At 42.2% G+C, this 24,548-nt stretch overlaps 1 protein-coding gene across 4 annotated transcripts in view; it reads right to left on the bottom strand.

Moving 5' to 3' along the window:
• Positions 1–24,548, bottom strand: part of LOC136947716 (rho-associated protein kinase 2-like) — a 66,879-nt gene that overhangs the window by 14,778 nt on the left and 27,553 nt on the right. For all 4 annotated transcript variants that reach the window (XR_010877026.1, XM_067241867.1, XM_067241868.1 and 1 more), the window contains exons 22-30: positions 14,295–14,481; positions 13,521–13,614; positions 9,040–9,134; positions 7,940–8,134; positions 7,066–7,234; positions 6,535–6,756; positions 6,087–6,154; positions 5,891–5,979; positions 5,284–5,362 (exon numbers count right to left, since the gene is read on the bottom strand). Coding sequence is in view for 3 of the 4 variants with exons in the window: in XM_067241867.1 (XP_067097968.1) it covers positions 5,284–5,362; positions 5,891–5,979; positions 6,087–6,154; positions 6,535–6,756; positions 7,066–7,234; positions 7,940–8,134; positions 9,040–9,134; positions 13,521–13,614; positions 14,295–14,481 (1,198 nt within the window). In the remaining variant the exon portion in view is untranslated. The remainder of the gene's footprint in view (positions 1–5,283; positions 5,363–5,890; positions 5,980–6,086; positions 6,155–6,534; positions 6,757–7,065; positions 7,235–7,939; positions 8,135–9,039; positions 9,135–13,520; positions 13,615–14,294; positions 14,482–24,548) is intronic.

Genomic DNA, 24,548 nt, shown 5'->3' with positions numbered 1-24,548 from the left:
AGAAAATTATTTTTATTTGTTTTTGTATTGGGTAAAATTGGGTAAACACAACGATGGTTCGTTATGAACCATTGGGTCAAGTGACCCGAAGGCAGCACAACGGTTAAAAACATCAATAAATAATATGAATACTGGATAATCTGGTGATAATTTGGAGTAAAATTCCAGAAAAAACATTTAAGTAATCAAATAATGTCTAATTTTATACATCACCGGTTTTCTAATGTTTACATTTTCTTATTTTTATCCATGTGTAGATTCAGTGTGGAACTTGCACAAGATGGTTTCACACGAAGTGCCTTGGAATGGCAGCTGCACAAATACCAAACAAAGATACCCCTTGGGATTATGTGTTTTGTCACAGCCCTAGCTAAAGAGGCTGTAGGTGAGTTTGGGGTTTGGGTCTGGATAACTAAATGATCCAAAATGTCAACTACTGCAACGATGGTAATTGTACACAAACTGCATATAAAGAACATTAAACCCACCCAGAAAAAGAAAACAAAAGCTAGAAAATGTGTACTTAATTTGTGTTTTTCCATTATTATATAATACAGATCAGAAAATATTTTCTATGTGAAGATTAACATTATGGATGTGTTCAATATGAATGTGTGATATTTCTATTTTTGTTTCAGTTTGCATAAAATTTTAGGTAACATTTTTACGTACTAAATGTTCAGTCTCAAATCATATTTTAAGGCACCAACATCTACACTTTAAGTTTTTTTTGTAGTTCAACCAGCTTCTCTAGAGTATTTTGTCAGACATTCTCTATGTAATTATGACATATTTCTTGGAATAAAAAATACCCAAAAATTATGCATGTCTATTTTTGAAAAGTAATCGTTATAGTTCAATCATTAGGTGAGCAGTTACAGTGAGGTAAGTATAAAAACACTTATCTTTGTAATTATTAAAGTATTTAATGATATGTATATGTTTTTAGCAATAAATATTCCATAAAATTATGGATGTGCTTATTTTTGAAAAGTAAGTGATGTAGTACAACCAACATAAGACTAGTTATGTGTGATGCAATTTCAGAGACACAACTGTATTTAAATATAAAAATATTAAACGTTTTTGGCAAAAAGTATTCCCCAAAATTAGGATTATACGTATTTTGAAAAGTAAGTGCTGCAGTACAACCAGTAGAAGAGTATTTATGTGTGAGGCAAGTTTAAAGACACAACTGTATTTAATTATAAAACTATTAAACGTTTTTGGCATAAAATATTCCCCAAAAATAGGATTATGCTTATTTTTGAAAAGTAAGGGCTGTAGTACAACCAACATAAGACTATTGATGTGTGAGGAAAGTTTAAAGACACAACTGTATTTAATGATTAAACTATTAAACGTTTTTGGCAAAAAATATTCCCCCAAAATAGGATTATGCCTATTTTTGAAAAGTAAGTGCTGTAGTAGCCTACAACCAGCAGGAGACAAGTTATAATTGAGGTACGTTTGGAAATGCTACCTTATTTAAACATTAAATAAAAAAATATTTTTGTTGTATCTTTTCGCTGTTGTAGTTTGTAGACGGTCCCTGAGCGCTCGTCTTACTGCCGGCTGCTCGTAGAGACCAATGTTATTTCTTCAGGTTACAGGACAGCTCGTTTTGATGAAAATGACTTTGTAGCTCGTTCTTTACCTTACTACAGTACGAAATATGCGTTATTTGTGATTTAATAACATTTCTCTATAGAGTTATTGATCCCGGAAATTTGAATCTGTGAATGTCATGCCAACTTTACCGAGCTACGTGCTGGTCATTACTGGGTATGTTTTCTGTATTATTGTGTATTACCGATTGGTACCACGGTGGTAAAGACCTAGATAATTCGAAGTATTTACCCATTAACTAAATACTAACGTGCTGGTTATTACTGGGTAATTTTCACTGGTCCTAATTAGGTAAAGACAGAAGACAAAACTTAGTATTTACCTGGAAACTTATAAATATTACTATTTAAATACCGCTGGTAGTAAGTTGGTAACTACGGGAGATATATATGGTAAATTATAACGTGTTATTGGGTAAATACCACTGCAACTAAGTAGGTAAAGACGGCCAAGCTCCAGCAGAATTAGAACAAAATACTCTACTATTACCCTGCAGTTACCTAAGGTTTATGTCGGTAACAGTCCACGTCTAATGAGAATATAAGATAGTACTTTACAATAAAATACCTTTTCAGATACATTTATCGATGATGGCCTCATTTACTTGGCTGGTATAACGTTACCTACCTCTGCGGGAAGAGTTTTCCTATACTGTCATGGTAAGCAGATCCCTGTCAAGTGTTTCTACCTTTTCTTATAATTAGGATTCCTCCGTAAGGAGGAATCCTAATTATTCTACTCCTAAGCATACTCCTCCTAAATTTTTTTGTCATATCTTCTTCAAAATGACCAGAGATGATCTTCAGACCAAGCCTCACAAAAGTTATCCCATGGCGTTTTGATTTTCTAAATCTAGCCAGTTGAGGTGGCTCGGGCATCTGATAAGGATGCCTCCTGGACGCCTCCCTGGTGAGGTGTTCTGGGCACGTCCCACTGGGAAGAGGCCCCGGGGAAGACCCAGGACACGTTGGAGGGACTATGTCTCTCTGCTGGCCTGGGAACGCCTCGGGGTCCCCCAGGAAGAGCTGGTGGAAGTGGCCGGGGAGAGGAAAGTCTGGGCCTCCCTGCTTAGGTTGCTGCCCCCGCGACCCGACCCCCGGACAAGCGGAAGATGATGGATGGATGGATGCATGCTTGGCTAATTGCTAACGAAATTTCCAATGAAATGTCTCCCCTGCTCTTCAGCGTGCGCGTGCTCCACATTCTCACACACTCAGCCATTCCCTTGACACACGCGCGGCTTGGCGAGACGCATACACAACATTTCAGGCAATTGTGGGCTGACCAAGCCCCCACTCATTCCTTGGCTTGAAGTGAAGGCCCTTGTGGATCTTGATGGTAATGCATTTTAGAAAAAGTTCTCAAAATCCTGAAACATAGATAGTATAGGCCAGGAGTAACTACCACACCACAAATGACGCACCATTATCCATAGGTGGCGCTACGGCCAAGCCCCAATTGTCCATTTACAAAGTGATGCCATTCGCATCCCATTTGTCCCAAAATTCAGAAATTCATTAGATATGTCTTATTTCTCATGAGGAACAAAAAAGCCTCAATAACCTATAACGGCCGCCATATTGGATCTTTTTGTACAATAAAGATTTAGGAAACACGTTTTTTCGCTACAAGGCTTTCTGGAATGGGTAGGCTCACTAACCCCCCTCCCTTCACTCCTTGGCTTGAAATAAAGGCCCTTGTGGATCTTGATGGTATTGCATTTCAGATTTGGTATCGCATTGGTAAGTCTGCAGCATGGATTTTTATATACAGTGACAATTTGTAAAGAATATACATTTTTCAATGGTTTGCAATGTTTGGAGGAATCCGCCATTGCTGCTTGCAGCTATATTTTAAGCTGTTATTGTATAAGTCTATAGTTCTTGCAAATTTAAATCAAGTTAACTGGTGATTTTCGTTGTTTGTATTCAGCCCCTGCTAGCTAAATTGTCTGTTGATTCGATAGCGATTGCTGCCCTTGCTCAGGTTTGTATTTTAGGTGCATTATTATGCTGAAGTAGTTTTAATTAATTAAAAGTGGGTTTATTGTTATTATTTGCTACAGAATACTTAGCCTATCAAGATCAAATGAAGCAGGCAGTGTACATGCTTCAGAGTGGCCTACCTTAATCGATAGGCTAGGCTATTGACCATTTACAATACGTTGTTACGTCAATTATTAATTTGCAGCATGTATGCCATTTAGAACATACTTCATGAGTGTATGGTGTCTTTAAGTAGCCAAACTTCATTGCTTTAGGGGAAATAGGACGAACATATGTGCAAAACACCTGGGAATAAATACATTGATTAGAAAAAATAAAATACAAAATATATATATACATATATATTTTTTTGGAGCACCGAAGACCCATTTTGACCCGGTAAAAACCCTGCTTTGTAAGCGAATACCACTTTGTCAACGCTACCCTTAGTATGAACTTGTACTATACGTTCCAAGGCAATACCAGGTAAAACATGGCTATTTACTCAGTAAGTAATCTGAAACTGGACTGTAAAAGGAAGCCGTGTTTGTTTCCATGGTGTTACCAGGCTCTTACCATATCCTTTGTAAGCGAATACCACTTTGTCAACGTTACCCTTAGTGTGAACTTGTACTATACGTTCCAAGGCGATACCAGGTAAAACATGGCTATTTACTCAGTAAGTAATCTGAAACTGGACTGTAAAAGGAAGCCGTGTTTGTTTCCATGGTGTTACCAGGCTCTTACCATACCCTTTGTAAGCGAATACCTACGGTGGCCGACATGTGCAAACCCGGCTCCAAGGACCCGACTTAAGTAGGCAAGATAACGATTCACAGGTGAAATCAATACAACCAAATGACAGCCCAAAACACAGAACATACAAACGAAAAACTAGACAGTGAAAACCAAAACCCACACAACCAGCGGTTTTTAAATAGTAATATTTATAAGTTTCCAGGTAAATACTAAGTTTTGTCTTCTGTCTTTACCTAATTAGGACCAGTGAAAATTACCCAGTTATAACCAGCACGTTAGTATTTAGTTAATGGGTAAATACTTCAAATTATCTAGGTATTTACCACCTTGGTACCAATCGGTAATACCCAATAATACAGAAAACATACCCAGTAATGACCAGCAAGTTAGTATTTAGTTAATGCGTAAATACTTCGAATTATCTAGGTATTTACCACCTTGGTACCAATCGGTAATACCCAATAATACAGAAAACATACCCAGTAATGACCAGCACGTTAGTATTTAGTTAATGGGTAAATACTTCGAATTATCTAGGTATTTACCACCTCGGTACCAATCGGTAATACCCAATAAAATACATAACATACCCTTTACTTTCTATGTAAATACCTAGTACTTAAGGGACTGTAAAAGGAAGGGTTACCTATAATTCATTGTTTGGACAACTACTCGACATGGTTATATACTTTGGACCTTTGGGAAAGTAAGAAAATTAGGTTTTGATGGGTTGTTTGCATTCCTGGACCATTCCGAAGTAATGGTAGGTAAGTACAACTTTTTCCTCTGGCTTTGTTGAAATATTGGTCACCGGACAAAGACGTTGCCTGTACTTGCTGTTGCGACTTGATCTTCGGGCCCGCGGGCGGGCCTGGACAAAAACAGGCTAAACCATATATTTTTAACCCACCTGAAATATCCTTGGTATCTCTCGGGCATCAGCACGGTAAACATCTGTTTGAGTGACTGGTCGAACATGGAACAGCTTACTGTAAGGAATAGAGTAGTGACAATGTACAGAAAGAGGAGAGATGGAGTAGTGTGTGAGAGAGGAGGGGGGGCATGAACATTTTTAGAAAGTACACACACAATACAAATGGCTCAGACTTGAAAGTCAGAGGGATTACTTTTCTACTTCTGAACCTTAATTTTTTAATGCATTTTCTATATGCACTATTTGTATATTGCTTTGAAGAAAATAATCTGCTAAATTAATAAAATATAATAAGATCAAATGTAAACATTAAAACAGCACAGGATCAGCAGTGTGATGCGTTCTCAAATATACACAGTGAGATCTAAAATTGTCAAGACCACTTGTCAAGATACTTCCATTTTGCTTTCATTAAATATCTCAACTTCATAACTAATGTTTCTGTGGTACTTATTTTCAGGTTTACGTGAATTCTTTTTCGATTTTCATGTGGTCTCAGAATTTTGGACCCTACTGTACATAAGTGCACATATATACATGTGTGTTTGTGTATGTTTATGTATGATGGGGTCAGAGGACTCACTCAATATCAAGGATCAAGAAGGGGTTGGACTGCTCTCGGTCTACCTCGCTGTTGTAGAACAGAATCTTCCTACTGCTCATAACCACGTACTTTAGAGCAACAGACAAACACAAGCTGTTAGTGTTACCACCCCACACATCATCCACCTTAGGGACAACCCAAGAGCAATTCTGGCCTTGTGAGTTACTGCTGATACCTTTCTTTCCCAGCCAAACCTCTTGGTGTTCTTGGAAGGAAGTGACAGCCAGCCTTCCAACCTGGCATCTGGAAAAACAGGAAGCGTGATGTTATGTTTGATGCTGAGAAAGGATTCACAAAGCACACACTACTCTGGAACATTGTCCAACATATTACTCTAGAACAATTATAGTCCACTGACGAGGTAGTACATTTTGCATATGCATTTCATGTTAACAATGCCATACAACATTTGAAGTGTGAGGGTTAACACACACACAAAAACGACAAGCATTTGCAAGCTCACAAATTCACTCATTTGCATGCATGCACCCACACATAAAGACACCTGCATACATTAGCATGTATACACACACACAGGCTGAGGAGGGCGAGCAAAAGTGAGTGTGAGAGGGGCCAAAGGGCATAGATTCCACTGTTGCATCTGAGCCACCATGCTGGGTCACCTGCGTGCTGAGGCTCAAGGGATTGGTCATGGGTGAAAGCCAAGGGCAGGTGACCATGATTTGACCGGCTACCCCCTCCGCACTCTTCCTCCTCCTCAGAGTCAGATTCAAAGAGGGTGTGAGCGGCTCTGAGGTTGGGTCGGGTGTCGATGCAGACAGATTGGTGGGTGCGCTGGTATTTGAAGGACATGGACTCAGAGGTGTGGGAGTGAGTGATACGCACTGCACCACCCCAGAGGGAAGGGAGGAAGAAAGGCAGAGTGGAGGGGAAAAGAAGAAGGAACAGTCAAAGCTGAAAGGTTTAGGGACAACAAAAGTCAGTGACTGGAGTGTGCAAAGAGCACAGACAAGAGGTTGCCAAAGAAAAGGAAAAGGTCTTGACCTTTTGACATGCATGTCATCATGGAGTTCAGAAACTGATTTAGATTTGTCTATCATTATGTTTAGTATGTGTGTGTGTTTGTATGTATACACAAGTAAGCAGCATGTGTGTACTGTAGACGTTGACAGTAAGTGTTTGTACATTGTTACCTGGGTAGGTGTCATCCATGTCCAGGTCGTTACCACTGCTGATGCTGGTGGACTCCAGAGAAAGGACACTGAGAGAGCTGATCTGACAGCGAAGCTGTTCAATATCACTGTCCTTACTGTCCAGAGCCATCTGCAGCTCCAGACGCACCTGGCTGTCGTCTGAAATCAACTACAGAACAGACACACACATGTTCAACTAAGTGAATTTACTTTGCTTCAACAAAGTCAAGCAATTCATTTGGTGTACGTGGGCAAGTGTACAGCAGTTAGCTAAAGTTGGGTCATGTGATACAGGAAGTAATATAGATATTTAAAGTGCAAGTAATTTTGCCAATTTAGGCTTCAACCTGCCCCTTAATATAAAACAAATGGGTAAATAATTTATTTTGGAGCTTCCCTTAAATGCTCGAAGTAATACACAAACACGACCAAATAACACAACCTGAGATGCAAATTTATTCAACTGTTTTTTGACCACTAGAATCAAAACGTGCCAGGACTTACCACCAAAAATCTCAAATAACATTTTTGCAAAGATTTGTTTGTGCATGGGTATGTGGTTACCTCAATAAAGAGGGTTTGGAGTTTATTTACAATTTAAAGACAGACCCACTTATAAAAACTTCACTTTCAAACACGTGGAGGGGCATACACCAGATAATATCTAGAAATGAGACACTCAATTATACTGTCAGTACCTGTGGAAATAACTTAATAAAAACAAAGGCATGGGCCAACAGACACTGAACAAACATTTGTTACTTCACCTGTAGAGGGTAATGCCCCTTGTTGTTTAGAGTCTGCCTTTAACTGGAGCTCTGACTCTCATTGGTCAGTGTACAGCATGTTTGGAGGTGGGTGTGTTAATACTGACCGCCTGCATGTCGTTGATCTCTTTCTGGTATTTGATGATGGTGCTGTTGAGCTTCTCACGCTCTGACCTCAGCTCCAGCTGCAGCTTCCTGTTCTCCTTCTCTTTCCTGTGGACGTCCGTGTCTACGCTGCTGACTCGGCGACCGCCACGCACCCCCTCCTTCCGGTTCATGATCTCCGCCAGCTTGTTGACAGCCTTGGAGGCATAGACAGAAGATACAGCTATGGAGACGTCCATACACTAATTATGCCCAGCCTGGCACACATTATGTATAATGTATGTCAAGAATATGTGTCAGAAATATTAATCTATCAAGCATTGCACAGTCAGTTGGTGAATACGTTTAAGAAAGCTTTATTGCTTGCGGCCGCAAGGAGACAAAACATCACATGCCATTGTGCTACAAAGTTTGTCCGCTAGCATGTTGTGCTAGCTACCTATTCAAACACACCCACTCTTTACAGTGATTGGCTAAAACAAATGCATGCAAATGTCCCAAGGCTCTTCTTTCATTGGCTCCCTTGCATAGCCCTGGCGCGCATGTGTGCGTGAGTGTGTGCGCTCTCTGACCCCTCTAAGTTTGACCATATGATTAACTCTTTTATAGCCTCTCCAGTAAGATAGTGGTCAAGCCCAGGTCCCCTTGTTTACGTAAGCCTAGTGTTACCCAGAGTTCAGATTTGGGGGTAGGCCTCTCTTTGCACACAAGAAATACTGAACACAGAATCATTCTTATACAGGATAACAGTTACATCTTTAACTTTTCTAACAATATGGAGATCTCTGGCAGAAAATATTAAACTGTTTCCAAGTGGTGAGTCCATACACCTGCAGTGTAAGCCTCAAACACACACAGACACTCTCATACGTACATCACGTCATCTGTGCAAAAGTCACAAATACAAAAATGTATACTAAAGTAACAATGCTTTAAGACATAAGGAAATGAAGAGACTAAACAAAAGGTTTCTCAACATTGCACTTTTGTACTGCAGCACAAAAACAGAAGTCAAAAAATACATATTTAAGAAAATATTAAATATAATATTCAAAAAACCTTGGCTGCCTAATACTTTTCTACAGTACATACATATGCACACCTGGATTTTGAGAGTCCTCTCATTCTGTAGCTGCTTCTCAAAGGAGAGCTTCACAGAGTTCATCTGCCTCTCCTCCTCCTTGGACTTCTGGAGCTCTGTACCCAACAAAGGGAACAACCATCACCAAACCCCGAACATACTTCCACCACCCCTCTTCTAGATGGATAAACTAAGACAGTTCGAGGATGGATGAAAGCTAGGAAAGAAGGATGCATTTTTGGAGATACCAAAAAGCGAGAGGACACATGGAGAGAGAGGTAAATTCAAAGAGTAAGGAGTAGAACTAGAGAGGGTACAATTTCTGGGGAAATTGTAGGGTGTGCTTGCTTGCGTCGGTTGCACAGGGGTCCGTTTTTGAATGACATTTTTACAACTGATATTTCTGTATATTTTATATAAAAATGCATACTTATTATTTATAAAGATTACATAGATTTAAAAGCTTTTTTTCTGCTCATTTACAACTGAAAATACTAGTGAAGTGTAGAATGAAATAGATGTCTTCTCATTTCCCCTGCAAAAGGCATCCTCATCGTTGAATCAAAACAAATAAATTTGGCAGACCGGTGTAAAAATTGACCTAATCTCTATGATTTAAACGTCCTTTTAAGTTTTTCCCTTCTCGTGATATTTTAAGGCATTTAGCCTACTCATATTGCATTCATTCATGAATAAAGAACCCCCTTTGAAGATTATTCTACGACGTTACCGGCAGTAGAAGATTGAATCGCGATTCAAACAGTACCATCTGCTAACTGAAAATATGCCACCAAAAACGTAAATAAGCTTGACATTTATTTAGTGGAAAATCGCTTTCATAAAAAGCTCACTGGTAGCGATCATTGTCAGTAACAACGCAAAGTGCGATATAGCCCTGTGTGGAGAAGCTGCCCGGTAAATTGTACTACTACAGTACAGTAGACTACTGCTGTGTTCGTCTTGGAAGCGATTGCGTTGGTTGAATTGGATTTAACGTTCCGTTTCATGAACAGGTTGACAAAGTTTAGGCTGTGGCAATGAAGTTAAGGTTAGTAGTTAGATAGACTTTTGATTTAAGTAAGGGGAGTGCCGAACATGTTCTGTCGCCGTTTGACTTCCTACAGCTGTGTAGATGTTTTTGTAGTGTCTCGCCTAGGCTACAGCGTTGCAGTGAGCAACACTGGTTTGAAACCACAGGTAATGATCATTTCACCCACAAATCGTTTACTTGTAATGTAATGTCATAATAAATCCTACAACGAAAATTTATTTGTGAGGAATGTTTATTATAAAGATTGAAAACAGATGCATCATAGACCACTGTAGTATGTGTTGCCCGGGCAACAGAGGCTAATGTCATGATGCTAATGCTTCAGTGAAATAGTAGACTACCGTTTCCGAAAGTAGATGTGGGCCTACTTCCTTAATACTATCAGCTAAAATTGTACATTACATTTCACAATTGTGTTTCACATCACAAAGTAAAATGAGTAAATAGTTATCACCCTGGCCTCTTTGCTTGTGGCATTTCTGCAGCTGCCTTGCAGTAAAGCTATAGTTAGCCTAGCTATCCCCCAAGTTAACAGCATAGAGTTAATATAACTAGAGGAAGCAAATTTTGTCTTCCAAGATGGCGTCCCCATTCATTTCTATGAAAAGTGCTCAGTGGCGCAGTGAGGCAAGCGAGAGTACGAAACTGGACCGCGCCATCTTTCCACTTCCGACTCTTCCGGTCTAGCTTTAAACAGTGGCTCTTTTTTTCCCTAGCTCCGAGACCTCGTGCACGCTTACAACTAGCTGTACACGTCATACTTTGCGACAACCAGTCGCCAGCATAGATTTATATGGTTGCGAGCGTGTGAGCTAGTTCACACTGCAGCGGAGCGGGCGGCACGCGGCGTCGGCTTCCAATTCATTTTCAATTAAACCAGGCGTTGACGCCCGCGTAGGGCATTGTGGGAAGGAGAGCGGAGCGTTGCAAGTTGGATTTTCTCAACTTTATGTAAATGAGGAGCGTGAAAACGCTAGCGTTGGCCAATCGGATTGGTTTCTTGTTTCTTGTAACGTAGCAACGGTTGGTCATGATAAACATTTCTAGGTTTCACAATTTCAAGATGGAGGAGAAACCTTTCGTATGTGTCTGCACACCCAGTTCTGTTCAGAACAAATTTACTAATGTGACGAGGCTGAATTTAAAGATTACATTAAACTAATAATGCATGGTGCATGGTTGCCGATGTCGTCATTGTTCCTAGTGTGTTTTTATAGCCTACTTTTAAATTCAGTCTCGTCACATTACGTGACTGTTCTGTGCCACTGCTAGCTCGCTAGCCCAGCCTACAAACGACTGGTTGAGTGACCGGTGGCGTAACATGTATTCTACTGTAATCTTGCACTAGCAAAATCTTGCACTTACATAAATGTTGTGTAAAAGTGGTATTTTGATCGATATTGTGAGTACATGAACCCAAATCTGCACGCTTGGCCATGACTACAACAGTGACCTTAGAGAACTACAACTCTGTATTAACTTGTCTAACACGCCCCCGAGCGTGGTGTACTGTGGGAAGGCGAGCGATGCAGAGCGTTAAAAAACGCTGCAGTGTGAACCCAGCGTAAGGCATTGCAGTGGCAGAATGGGGTACAAGTCCGATAAGAATCAGAGACATGATGCAAACTTTACGGAAATTCATGCTGTCACTGTATAGTATTCCTTTCACTTGTTTTTTTAGAAATAGGCTATAGGGCTAAATATACATTACATTTAGTCATTTAGCAGACGCCCTTATCCAGAGCGACTTACAGTAAGTACAGGGACATTCCCCCGAGGCAAGTAGGGTGAAGTGCCTTGCCTAAGGACACAACGTCAGTTGGCATGACTGGGAATCGAACTGGAAACCTTCGGATTACTAGCCCGATTCCCTCACCGCTCAGCCACCTGACTCCCCAACTCCCAAATATAGGGCTATTCTAGATGGAACTCATCACATGTTGTTTTTTTTCTTCGTGATTTGAGTATGATTTCCAACGCATTGTATCGGATTAAATAAACTGTTAACATGAACACTTAGCTCCGTAGTTTTTTCTCGCCAGGCAAAGAAAGCTTATTTTTGTAACAGAAAAGTTATTTTTGTAACAGAAATCTTCCATAATGCAGATTTACCATAGCTTACTGTCAACTTTATATTCAAACGAAATGCCACGAAAATCACACTGACTTAAATTTAACATCAGTGTAGAAATGTGGCTTGTGTTTTATATGTTCAACCTACAAAACCAATAACCCTAACCCAAACGCCTATTAATGGATATAACGTGATCTAACAAGACTTGGTAATAATGTAATAAATTGAGAAGTGTGTCTAAAATATAATCTACTTTATTGAATGTGGTTTTGAAAGGGGCATATTAACAGAACTATATACAAGACGTTTCCATCAGATATTTAAGTGGGGGTGAAACAGAGTCACTGAGGACCTTCATTGTCCCACAAAAGCAGTCTGGCTTTGACACGATCAAAAAAAGAATAATGAGTGTGTTTAACAAAAGCTTCTGAAGGCAAGACTAATATTATTTAAATATATATATCATTTCCTATTGTGGTTATCAGTTAAAGTACTATTAATCTTCGTCTTTCCTACAGATAGACATGTCAACAATCTATGCTCACGCTTAACATAATATAATATTTGCCAAAAAAATCTAATCTATTTTAAAATAACGGGAATAAACTATATTAACAACATTTCATGTATGTGTGACAACCATTTGCTAAACTTGCTACAACAGGGCAGGCAACTCAAGCCATTTCTTTCAGCTCCAGGTAAATCGGCGATCGGCCAATGTGAACTTTTGTGCTCGTGCCCTGTTAGTATCCGCGAGCACATTTGCAGGCAACATTTATTGACGTAAGCAAATAAATGGGGTGCTAGTTTACCCAAAAAATTATTCTATGAAAAAGCTAGTAGTATGAGCCAGGTTCGAGAATCGAACAAATATTATTGGGGGAGATAGCTTTGCAAATGTTGACTGGAGTTAATAGAATAAAAACGACCGGAAGAGTCGGAAGTCAAACACGAAATGCAATACCACCTACATCCACCGTAGCTTCAAGCTGAGGGGCGAGGATTTGGTTAACAGATGCAAAACAAATGTTTTGCTACAGGTAGTCATGCGTTTTTGTGACATTAGTGACGTGGTGACGTTAGTAACGTCAGTGACTGTGGCTAGCAAATTAGCCACCGTTAGCTTCACTTTTCACCACAAAAACGCAATTTCTACTTAAACCATGCAACGGAACGGAAATAAAAATACAACCAACGCAATCGCTACCAATACGAAACTTTTGACACCTAGGTTGTCTATGTAGTCCAAATATTGACTGATCCTTAGGGGGGCGAAAATAAATAAATAATATATATGTGAGAGAACAAAGGTTGTGCCCTTGCCGAAGGCAAAGCACACCCAATTAATAAAATAGAGGAGGAAGAGAAGAGACTCACGCTGCTGCTTCTCCTTCAGCTGGTTGTTCAGCTCTTCTTTTTCATTGGCCAGGTTGGCCACGTCCACTGTCAGCGTGCGGTTGGACTCTTCCAGCTGTAGGGGGCAGCACAGGACAAAAGAGTTGAGTATAGGGAGAATAATCTGTTTGCCTAATCCAGATGTACACACTGCACAGGCAGACGTCATACATGTGTGAAATTACTACCAATGCAACTATAAAGGCAGGTATCTCTGTCTATCTGTGTGCGTGTCTGTGGCTCAATGATCTTGAGAAGCGGGCACCTGTGTGAAGTTGAAAATGGGCTGATGTATCGCTCAAGACCCAAGGACAAGTTGTTTGGATGAGCGCTGAAATGTGTTCAACACCATGTTGAGCTGCAATAATCCATGGAGCCTTGGATCTCATGAGACATAAATATGACAGCATTGAGCTGCACTTAGAGACGGATCCATGGATATGGCGAGCCATCAACGAACACTGCACGAGCATTCACCACATGGACACTGAAAATGAGCATTGCACTCGTAACTTCAAGAAAAGCTCTTCAATCTCACGTCAATGTTTGGATCCCTAAAGTGCAGGACACCTTGTCTTTCAGTCTTCCTCTCTCAGACCAGATTTATGTCCCACACTCCCTTTGCATTGTTGCTTGCTAATGTGCCGCTCTCACAGGCTTTCAATTACCCCCTTTTTCCTCCTCCCCTTCCCTCTCACCCCTCTATCTCTCCTGCATTCCTACTCCCGAGCCCCCTCTCCCCTGTGTGCTTCCTACAGAGCTGATGGTGGCCTCCTTGTCTCCCAGCTCCTGTCGGTGACGGGCTATCATATCCTTGATCTCCAGCTCCTTCATGATCTTCTCCTTCTCCAGGTCTGAGTATTGCTCCTCGGCTATGGAGCGGGCAAGCTGCTCAGAATCTGCCTTGGTAAGGCTCACCTCCAACTGGGCAGCCAAGGAGTCCCTGTAGGCAGAGGGGGAAAATCCCAGTTCACTAGGATAAACCAGGAACGTGGACAATCTGGGATTGATTGTGCACAGTAGCTGAACATCAATATATTGCGTTAAATCCCACTACAATTAATGGAACTACTAAAAAGTTCAGGAGCAAGCACTAGATGATCACTGAAAGTATCAAAATAATACAAAATAATAATCACCTCATATATATTTATTATTATTTTCCCACCCTTAGAACTCTGTAAATCTTTGCACTGCATACACAATGTTGGTGTCAAAATGTTCGAATTGGTCCTGATTGGGTTGGTTGTATCTCCTCGAATGATCCATAGACAAACGTCCCTAACTTCACAACGTCACAAGCCCATGCACGATAACCTATAGTAGAACATCAGTTTAGTAGCTGTTAACTTCTGGGAGATCTTCTATCTTATACAGAAATATAGCTGCAAGCAGCAATGAGGGGGCCAAGCAGGTTAAATGACAAAAAAACATTTTAGACATCCACGGAAAAGGGTTCTGAATACACGTAGCAAGTTTGGTGTGAATCCATCAAAGATTTGCAGAGATATGACCCAACTTCCTGTTTGGCGGAACTGCTGCCAATTTTGATTGGCTGTAGCGGACAAACGGTTTCCAAAATCTAAAAACCGTGTGATAACATTTGTGAGGGTTGGTCTGTAGATGACCCATGCCAAATATTTATTTATTGCAGCACCTCCTAGAGGTCAAATGCACAAACGTTTTTGGACGTCTTTAGAACAGGGTCCCGAGTCCATATACCAAGGATGGGTATATGGGTATATGGATGGGTATAGGTTAGATCCAAGATGGCGCCGATGATAGCTGCCTCGGTCGTTAGGTGCGCCCTTTTTTGTCTTGTTTTGTCTGTTAATTCAGTGTTCTGCCAAGATTTCCGGGGTTCTCTAACTAGAGAAGTACTTCTAAACATCAGGACTACAACTCCTGTGGATTTATTTCCCACTTTTCTGCTTCCAGCGGCAGAATTAGTGGGAATTATAGTCAAAGCCACCCTCGGCTTTGTCCTAGCAGCGAAGCGCCGTAGGAGAGGCAAACGAGCCGGTGCTCTGGTGTGACTCCGTCGGCGTGGGGCACGCACAGCGTTACCGGGGATATTCATCTCCAATGTGCGTTCACTGAGCAACAATCAGAATCAGAAGAATCAGAATCAGAAAGGGATTTATTCGCCATGAAAGTTTGCACAGACAAGGAATTTGCTTTGGCAGGAAGGTGCATACAATAAACATATACCTAAAATTTAAATATGTGGACTAACTATACTAAGGGTACATAAACTAGCAGTACTAAGTGGGATTAGAATAGAATTAAATATACAATAAAATATAAGTTGCCGTAAATTACAATATAAAAATACAAAAATACAAATATTACAAAAAATACAAATGTACAAGATACCATGTTGTAATGCAGTGCAAAAAGCAGAGTGTTTTAAGCAAGAAGTCATTTGAGTCAGTGTGGTCCCTTGGCCTTGTTGAAGAGGCCAACAGCGGAAGGGAAGAAACTGTTTTTGTGGCGTGAGGTATTGGTCCTGATAGACCGCAGCCTTCAAACTGGATGAACTTCAGCTACTGGTGTGGAAAAACAGAGACTTTCATTCATCTTCCGTTTTGTGCTTTACGGAGACATGGCTGAGTGAACTGATCCCAGACTCTGCGCTACAGCTAGCAGGTTTCAAACTGCTGAGAGCGGATCGTAACCCTGTGCTCTCTGGCAAAACGAAAGGCGGTGGTATTTGTTTTTACATTAACAGTGGCTGGTGTGAAGATGTGACAGTGATTCTGCAGCACTGTTCTCCTGATCTGGAATCATTTTTTATTAACTGTAGATCTTTTTACTCGCCACGAGAGTTTGCATCATTCATTCTGGTTGGCGTCTACATGCCTCCGCAGGCTAGCGTCAACGAGGCTCAACGTGTGCTCGCCAGCCAGATACTGAGTGTGGAGCATGAAAATCCGGATTCCTTGGTTATTGTGCTAGGCGACTTTAACAAAGGCAATCTCACTCAAGAACTCCCAAAATATAGACAATTCATCAAATGCCCTACCAGAGAAGGAAACACCCTGGATCACTGCTACTCTACAATCAGCAAAGCATACCATGCGGTCCCCCGAGCAGCACTGGGTCACTCTGACCACGCCATGGTCCACCTGATTCCTGCATACAGGCAGAAGCTAAAGCGCTGTAAGCCTGCTGTGAGGACATCAAAACAGTGGACCAGTGAAGCTATGGAGGATCTGCGGGCGTGCTTGGACTGCACTGACTGGGACATGTTCACGACTGCTACCAATAGTCTGGATGAGCTCACAGAGGCTGTGACATCATACATCAGCTTCTGTGAGGACTGCTGTATACCAACACGCACCAGGGTAAGCTACAACAACGACAAACCCTGGTTTACAGCTAGACTCAGAAGGTTGAGGTCAGAGAAAGAGGCCGCGTTTAGGAGTGGGGACAAAGACAGTTTCAAGGAGTCAAAGAACAGGTTTAGCAAGGCGGTGAGGGAGGCTAAACGACTGTACTCAGAGAGACTAAAACACCAATTCTCTGCAAACGACTCTGCTTCTGTCTGGAGAGGGCTCAGGCAGATTACCAACTACAAGCCCAGAGCCCCCCACTCCACTAACGACTCCCGCCTGGCCAACGACCTGAATGAGTTCTACTGCAGATTTGAAAGACAATTGGACAGTCCTGAACTACCCCTTCCCACCCAGGAGGCCTCCCACCTCCCCCCCTCTACAGTGACGACTCTCTCCATTCAGGAGGGTGAATTTAACAGACTTTTCAAGAGGCAGAATCCCCGCAAAGCAGCTGGGCCAGACTCTGTCTCTCCAGCCACCCTCAAGCACTGCGCTGACCAGCTGTCTCCGGTGTTTACCTACATCTTTAACACCTCCCTTGAGACATGCCATGCCAGCCTGTCTCAAGTCCTCCACCATCATCCCTGTGCCCAAAAAGCCAAGGCCAACAGAACATAATGACTACAGACCCGTCGCCCTGACCTCTGTGGTAATGAAGTCTTTCGAGCGCCTGGTGCTGGCACACCTTAAATCCATCACTGACCCTCTACTGGACCCCCTGCAGTTTGCCTACAGAGCCAACAGGTCTGTGGACGATGCAGTTAACATGGCCCTCCACTTCACCCTACAGCACCTGGACTCTCCAGCATCCTATGCCAGGATCCTGTTTGTGGACTTCAGCTCTGCCTTCAATACCATCATCCCCGCCCTGCTTCAGGACAAGCTCTCCCAGCTGAACGTGCCTGATTCCACCTGCAGGTGGATCACAGACTTCCTGTCTGACAGGAAGCAGTGCGTTAAGCTGGGAACACAAGTCTCTGACTCCCGGTCCATCAGCACCGGATCACTTCAGGGCTGTGTCCTTTCTCCTCTGCTCTACGCCAACAGTTGAATCAGAATCAGAATGGGTTTTTATTCGCCATGAAAGTTTGCACAGACAAGGAATTTACTTCGGTAGGAGAGCCTACCTAGGCAGCCAATTTCGGCGCCACTAGAAAGTTACAGCATAACATGAGGAGAGAGGAGGAGAGAAAAAGGCAACACCCAGACAATGCTCCTAGAGGAGTACAGTGTGGGAACAGACAAAAACCTCAGCACATAAGCACAACAACATTTACAAAAACACGATACTTGCAACGAGTGGGGGGGGGGGGGGGGTAGACAAGCAGCATCTGGACCTGCAGCCATGTAGGCGCTGGACACAGAACCGCCAGCCACCCTGGGGAAACAAGCAGGCGAAGGCGTTGGATGGGGGTGGGGGGGTGGTGATATCTGTAGTAGGTGAAAGTTAATGTGTGAGTAAGTCTGGGTTGGCGCCCTCGACCTAGGCCACAATCAGTCCGATTCTCCCTATGCAGATTGTGTTGGCCAGGAGACATCCTTGGTCATGACCCGGGAAGAGACCAAACCACAGATGTCGGTGGGGGGGGGGAAGGGAGGAGCAAGATAGTCTCGCTTCAGCGCTCTCCAGGGGAGTTGTTTTCCAGCAACGACCTTGGCCAGGCCTTGTGCTGGTTACGGGGCCGAAAGAGGATAAGATTGGGGTAGTTGTTTTGACGAGTAGCCGCAACTCAATTTTCGCGTCCACCCTTCAGGAAGGTCTCCAAGTCCTGCATCTTCCTCTGCAGAGCCGCAAACTTATCCCTGTTGTAATCAATGCTGCGTTGTAAGTTCACAGACTGAGCTCCAGCAACTCTGCCCACCGCTTCAATCATATCGGGCAGTCTAACGGGGCTTTTGACGGCTGCAGCCGTTTCCTTGATTTTACGATATACAAAGCCAGCGCCTATTCCAAACAGCAGAAAGCCTGTAATCATGGTTCCGAATATGAAGATGTCTTCAACGTCCTCCACGGAAAGCGCCGTTAGACACACGACACGCCAATTCTCCCACGCGTCCATCGTGTAGCCAGCTGCGAACGTCCCGTCCGGACAGTTGGGTTCCCCCGCACCCGAGCTTCTCTTCGAGAAGATGGTGTCAATAGTATTAAGAGACCAGCTAATTAATTCCATGCTTCTAGTTTCGGAGAGTGATGATGAGAGAGTATCTTGAGACAAGACAAGACACAGACACAGCCAAGCAGGGAAGGTCAGGGAGGGGAGGATAGAAAAATGCGACCGCCTTCGTCAAGAGCAAGAGTCAGAAATACCTCCAGTCGTCCGTCAAACTCCTGAAGTTTGCGGATGACACCACCCTTATTGGGCTCATCTCTGGTGGAGACGAGTCTGATTATAGGTGGGAAGCGGCCAACCTGGTGACCTGGTGCAGCCAGAACAACTTAGAGCTCAATGCTCTTAAGACAGTGGAGATGGTTGTGGACTTCAGGAGGAACACAGCCCCACTCACCCCCATCACCCTGTGTGACTCCCCAGTCAACACTGTGGAGTCCTTCCGCTTCCTGGGCACTATCCTCTCCCAGGACCTCAAGTGGGAACTGAACATCAGCTCCCTCATCAAGAAAGCACAACAGAGGATGTACTTCCTTCGGCAGCTGACGAAGTTCAACCTGCCAAAGACAATGATGGTGTACTTCTACTCAGCCATCATTGAGTCCATCCTCACCTCCTCCATCACCGTCTGGTACGCTGCTGCCACTGCCAAGGACAAGAGCAGACTGCAGCGTATCATCCGCACTGCTGAGAAGGTGATTGGCTGCAATCTGCCTACCCTCGAGGACCTGCACACCTCGAGGACCCTGAGGCGAGCGAGGAAGATTGTTGCCGACTCCTCCCACCCTGGACACTCCCTGTTTCAGTCACTCCCCTCTGGCAGAAGGCTGCGGTCCATCAAGACCAATACCTCACGCCACAAAAACAGTTTCTTCCCTTCCGCTGTTGGCCTCTTCAACAAGGCCAAGGGACCACACTGACTCTAATGACTTCTTGCTTAAAACACACTGCTTTTTGCACTGCATTACAATAATGGTATCTTGTACATTTGTATTTTTTGTAATATTTGTATTTTTGTATTTTTATATTGTAATTTACGGCAACTTATATTTTATTTTATTGTATATTTAATTATATTCTAATCACACTTAGTACTGCTAGTTTATGTACCCTTAGTATAGATAGTCCACATATTTAAATTGTAGGTATATGTTTATTGTATGCACCTTCCTGCCAAAGCAAATTCCTTGTCTGTGCAAACTTTCATGGCGAATAAATCCCATTCTGATTCTGATGGGGTCAATGCAGCAAAGATCTGCTGAGAAATTACCTTGCTACCTTTTTGGAGGCTTCGTTGCAGACTTTGATTTGGCTGTACCGTACATACAGTTTAGAAAATCTAAAAACCATGTGATAATTTTTTTTTTTGTCTCACAAAAACAAATTTAATTTAATTTTTACATTTAAAATGGCAGTCGCAACAATTCGGCTGGTATCGCAAGTTGACATGTGTCAGCGATGGGATCTCCCAAGTTATTGGCTGAATCAGATTTGCTGAGATATGGCCTCACTTCCCTTTTGCCGGCCCAGTTGCTGAATTTGATTGGCTGTAATTGACGAACTATTTTGAAAATCAAAAATCCATACAATAACTTTTATAAGGCTCGGTCTGAAAATCATCTCTAGCAATTCTGAAGAACATTTAACAAGAATTGGAGGAGGAGTAGCGAAAAAAAGTTTTTCCTTCAAATTAATAATGGCTGAAAATCAAAATAACTGGGACGTTATAGAGTGCGTTGGACTCGTCTTGATCCAGGGAATACAATGATACCTCATTTTGGAAAATGAGGCATGCGGTTCAAAAGTAACATGTGTAAACACACCTTCAACTTTGACCCATTGGTGGCGCTACAGGGTTTGAACGGGAGACATGAAACTTTGTGAAATTGATGAGGGGACTGGCCCCAAAGAGTCAAATTTCACAACTTCTGACCATTTGGTTCTAGGGGCTGCCATAGACTCCCATGGCAGAAGAAGATGTATAATAATAATAAATATAGCTGCAAGCAGCAATGTGGTGGCCAAGCAGGTCAGATAAACCAGAAGAAACTTTCGACATCTAGTGACTGCGGTGTAACTGGCTTCCTTTGCAGTGGCTTATAGACTCGCTAAACAGAGAAATGACAAGCTTGTCAGCTTTGGCTGGATTTGAACCTCTGACGTTGACGTAGCCAGGACACCAATTTATCCTAGTGAGCTATTCTCAGTGCTGGAAATCAGATTTCAGTGACTGCGTAAAAATATAAGGAATTTTTCCTGTGGCAAGCGGTTGTCAGATTTGTCCCAAGTTTAAACAGCTGTAATTCAGTTCTATTTTGACATGTCAAGGTGACTGTGGTCTGAAGATAATCTGTGCCAAATTAAGTGAATATTTGGTATTCACCAAAAACGTTTTATTCATTCATTCAAAATGGCGGCCTGACCCTAACCCTATTTCCTGAGATATGTTCTTCATCGCCGACTTTGATCAGCTTTACCGGAATGTGAAAAGGTTTGTGAGGCTTGATCTGAAGATAAATGGTGCTAATTTTTGCTTATTGCAGCGCCACCTAGAGGTGAAATGGCATGACCTATTTTGGACTTCTTTAGAACAGAGTCCCTAGTCCTTATACCACATTTGGTGTCAATGCAGTAAAAGAGGTGCTGAGATATGACCTCACTTCTTTTATGGTGGCCTGGTTGACGACTTTGATTGGCTGTTCCAGTCAAAAGGTTTAGATAATCAAAAAACATGTGATGTCTTTTGTGAGGCTTGGTCTGAAGATAAATGGTGCCAAATCTGGTGAAGATTGGACAAACTTTATAGGAGAGGTAGCGAAAAAACGTTATATTCAAAATGGCGGCCACATCAATTCAGCCACATCAATTTGATTGGCTGTAACTAACAAACGGTTGCGAAAATCAAAGCTCCAGGGGATAAATTTTGTGAGGCTTTGTCTGAAGATCATCTGTGGCAATTTTGAAGAAGATTCGTCAAGAATTGTAGGAGGAGTAGCGAAAAAACGCTTTTCGTTAACATTCAAAATGGCGGAGAATCTATATGACTGGGTATGACGTCATAGAGTGCGTTGAACTTTTCTTGATCCACGGAATCCAATGATACCTCATTTTGGAAAATGCGGCATATGGTTCAAAGGTAACGTGTGTAAACACAACTTCAACTTTGACCCATTGGTGGCACTAGAGGGTTGGAATGGGAGACATGAAACTTGGTGAAAGTGATGAGGGGACAGGTCCCAAAGAGTGTGCCAAATTTCACAACTTCTGACCATGTGGTTCTAGGGGCTTCCATAGACTCCCATGGCAGATGTATAATAATAGAAAGAAGAAACTTTCGACATCCTCAGAAGAGTGTTCCAAGTACATGCAGCAAGTTTGGCGTGAATCCATCAAAGATTTGCTGAGATACGACAACTTTCTGTTTGGCGGCTCTGCTGCCGATTTCGATTGGCTGTACCGGACAAACGGTTTCGAAAATATAAAATCATTTTGATATTTTGTGTGAGGATTGCATAGCTTGTAGCTTGACTACAGGTAACTAGCGACTGCGGTGTACCTGGCTTCCTTTGCAGTGGCTTACAGTCTCGCTAAACAGAGAATCAGAGACATGACAAGCTCGTCGGCTTTGGCTGGATTCAAACCTCTGACGTTGCTGTTGCCAGGACACCAACTTATCCTAGTGAGCGATTCTCAGTGCTGCAAATCACAGTTCAGTTACTGGGTAAAAATATTATCAATTCAGTCCTATTTTGACATGTCAAGGTGATTGTGGTCTGAAGATAATCTGTCCCAAATTTGGTGAATATTTGATACATTTTGTAGGAGGAGTGAACAAAAACGTTTTATTAATTCATTCAAAATGACGGCATCAATTCAGCTGGTATCACAAGTTAATGTGTCAGACACAGGATCGCCCCCCTAGAGGTTAGAGGACACATATCTACAAAGCACAATAAATCTGACTCTTCTTGAGTATAGATCCCCTGAGAATGAAACATGATCATTACCATTATACCGTTAGACAGCTACTGTGGCATACCTGGCTTCACTAAACAGATAAACCAGTATCATGACATGCTTGATGACTGTGGCTGGGTTCGAACCTATGACCTTGCACTTCAGAGGAACCCGTCTTATCCCAGTGAGCTATTCTCACTGCAGGGAAATGCTGTGTTCAGTTACTGTATAAAAAAGTAAGCAGTTTCTCCTGTGGGAAGCGTTGTCAGATTTGACCCAAGTATAAAAAGCTGTAATTCAGTCCTATTTTGACATGTCAAGGTGATTGTGGTCTGAAAATGATTTGATTACATGTCCATGAAAATAGGAGCAACGGCGAACGAGGAGTTTGTTTTTATGAAAATTCCAAATGGCAGACGCCCAAAATGGCAGACACGGGACAGTGTGATATATTTCGACTTAGTATGCCACGTAGAATCAGAAGAGACCAATCTTGTGATTTATGACAAATCTGTTCAGAAGTTATGATGCAAGAAATCCGATGCACTGGCTAGATGTAGCATCACTATATCGACAAAGCACAATAAATCTGACTGAGTATAAATCCCCTGAGAATGAAACATTATCGTGACCATTATGATTATACTGCTCGACAGCTACTGTCGCATACCTGGCATCACTAAACAGATAAACCAGTATCATGACATGCTTGAGACTTTGGCTGGATTCGAACCTACGACCTTGCACTTCAAAGGAGCCCGTCTTATCCCAGTGAGCCATTTTCAGCGCTGGGAATTGCTGTGTACAGTTACTGTATACAAAAAGTAAGCCATTTCTCCTGTGGCACGCGTGGTCAGATTCGGCCCAAATTGTTGCCCCAACAGCTGTAATTCAGTCCTATTTTGACATGTCAAGGTGATTGTGGTCTGAAGATAATCTGTGCCAAATATGGTGAATATTGGATACATTGTGTAGGTGTAGGGAAAAAAGTTTCATTTATTCATTCAAAATGGCGGCCTCATCAATTCGTCTGGTATCATGCGTTAACATGCGTCAGACAAGGGATCTAAGATATCACGAGACATAGGAATCACTTAAATACAACAAACAAATCAACAGTTATTGGTCAAAACACAGTTTTGCCTATTGTAGCGCCCCCTAGAGCTCAAATGACCCTACCTTTTTCGGACCTCTTAATAACAGGGTCATGAATCCATACACCAAGTTTGGAGTCAATGCATCAAAGATTCACTAAGATATGACCTCACTTCCCTTTTTCCGGATCAGTTGCTGAATTTGATTTGAATTTTTGGCTGAAAGTAACAAACGGTTGCGAAAATCAAAGCTCCAGGGGATAACTGTGAGGCTTGGTCTGAAGATCATCTGTGGCAATTTTGAAGAAGATTCGACAAGAATTGTAGGAGGAGTAGCGAAAAAACTTTCTCCTTAACATTCACAATGGCGGAGAATCTATATGACTGGGTATGACGTTGAACTTGTCTTGATCCAGGGAATCCAATGATACCTCATTTTGGAAAATGGTTCAAAGGTAACGTGTGTAAACACACCTTCAACTTTGACCCATTGGTGGCACTAGAGGGTTGGAA

This window comes from Osmerus mordax, chromosome 8 (assembly GCF_038355195.1).
Source record: "Osmerus mordax isolate fOsmMor3 chromosome 8, fOsmMor3.pri, whole genome shotgun sequence".
In the NCBI taxonomy this organism is placed as follows: domain Eukaryota; kingdom Metazoa; phylum Chordata; class Actinopteri; order Osmeriformes; family Osmeridae; genus Osmerus; species Osmerus mordax.
The sequence above is the reverse complement of the archived record's forward strand: the minus strand, read 5'-3'. Positions and strand labels throughout refer to the sequence as shown.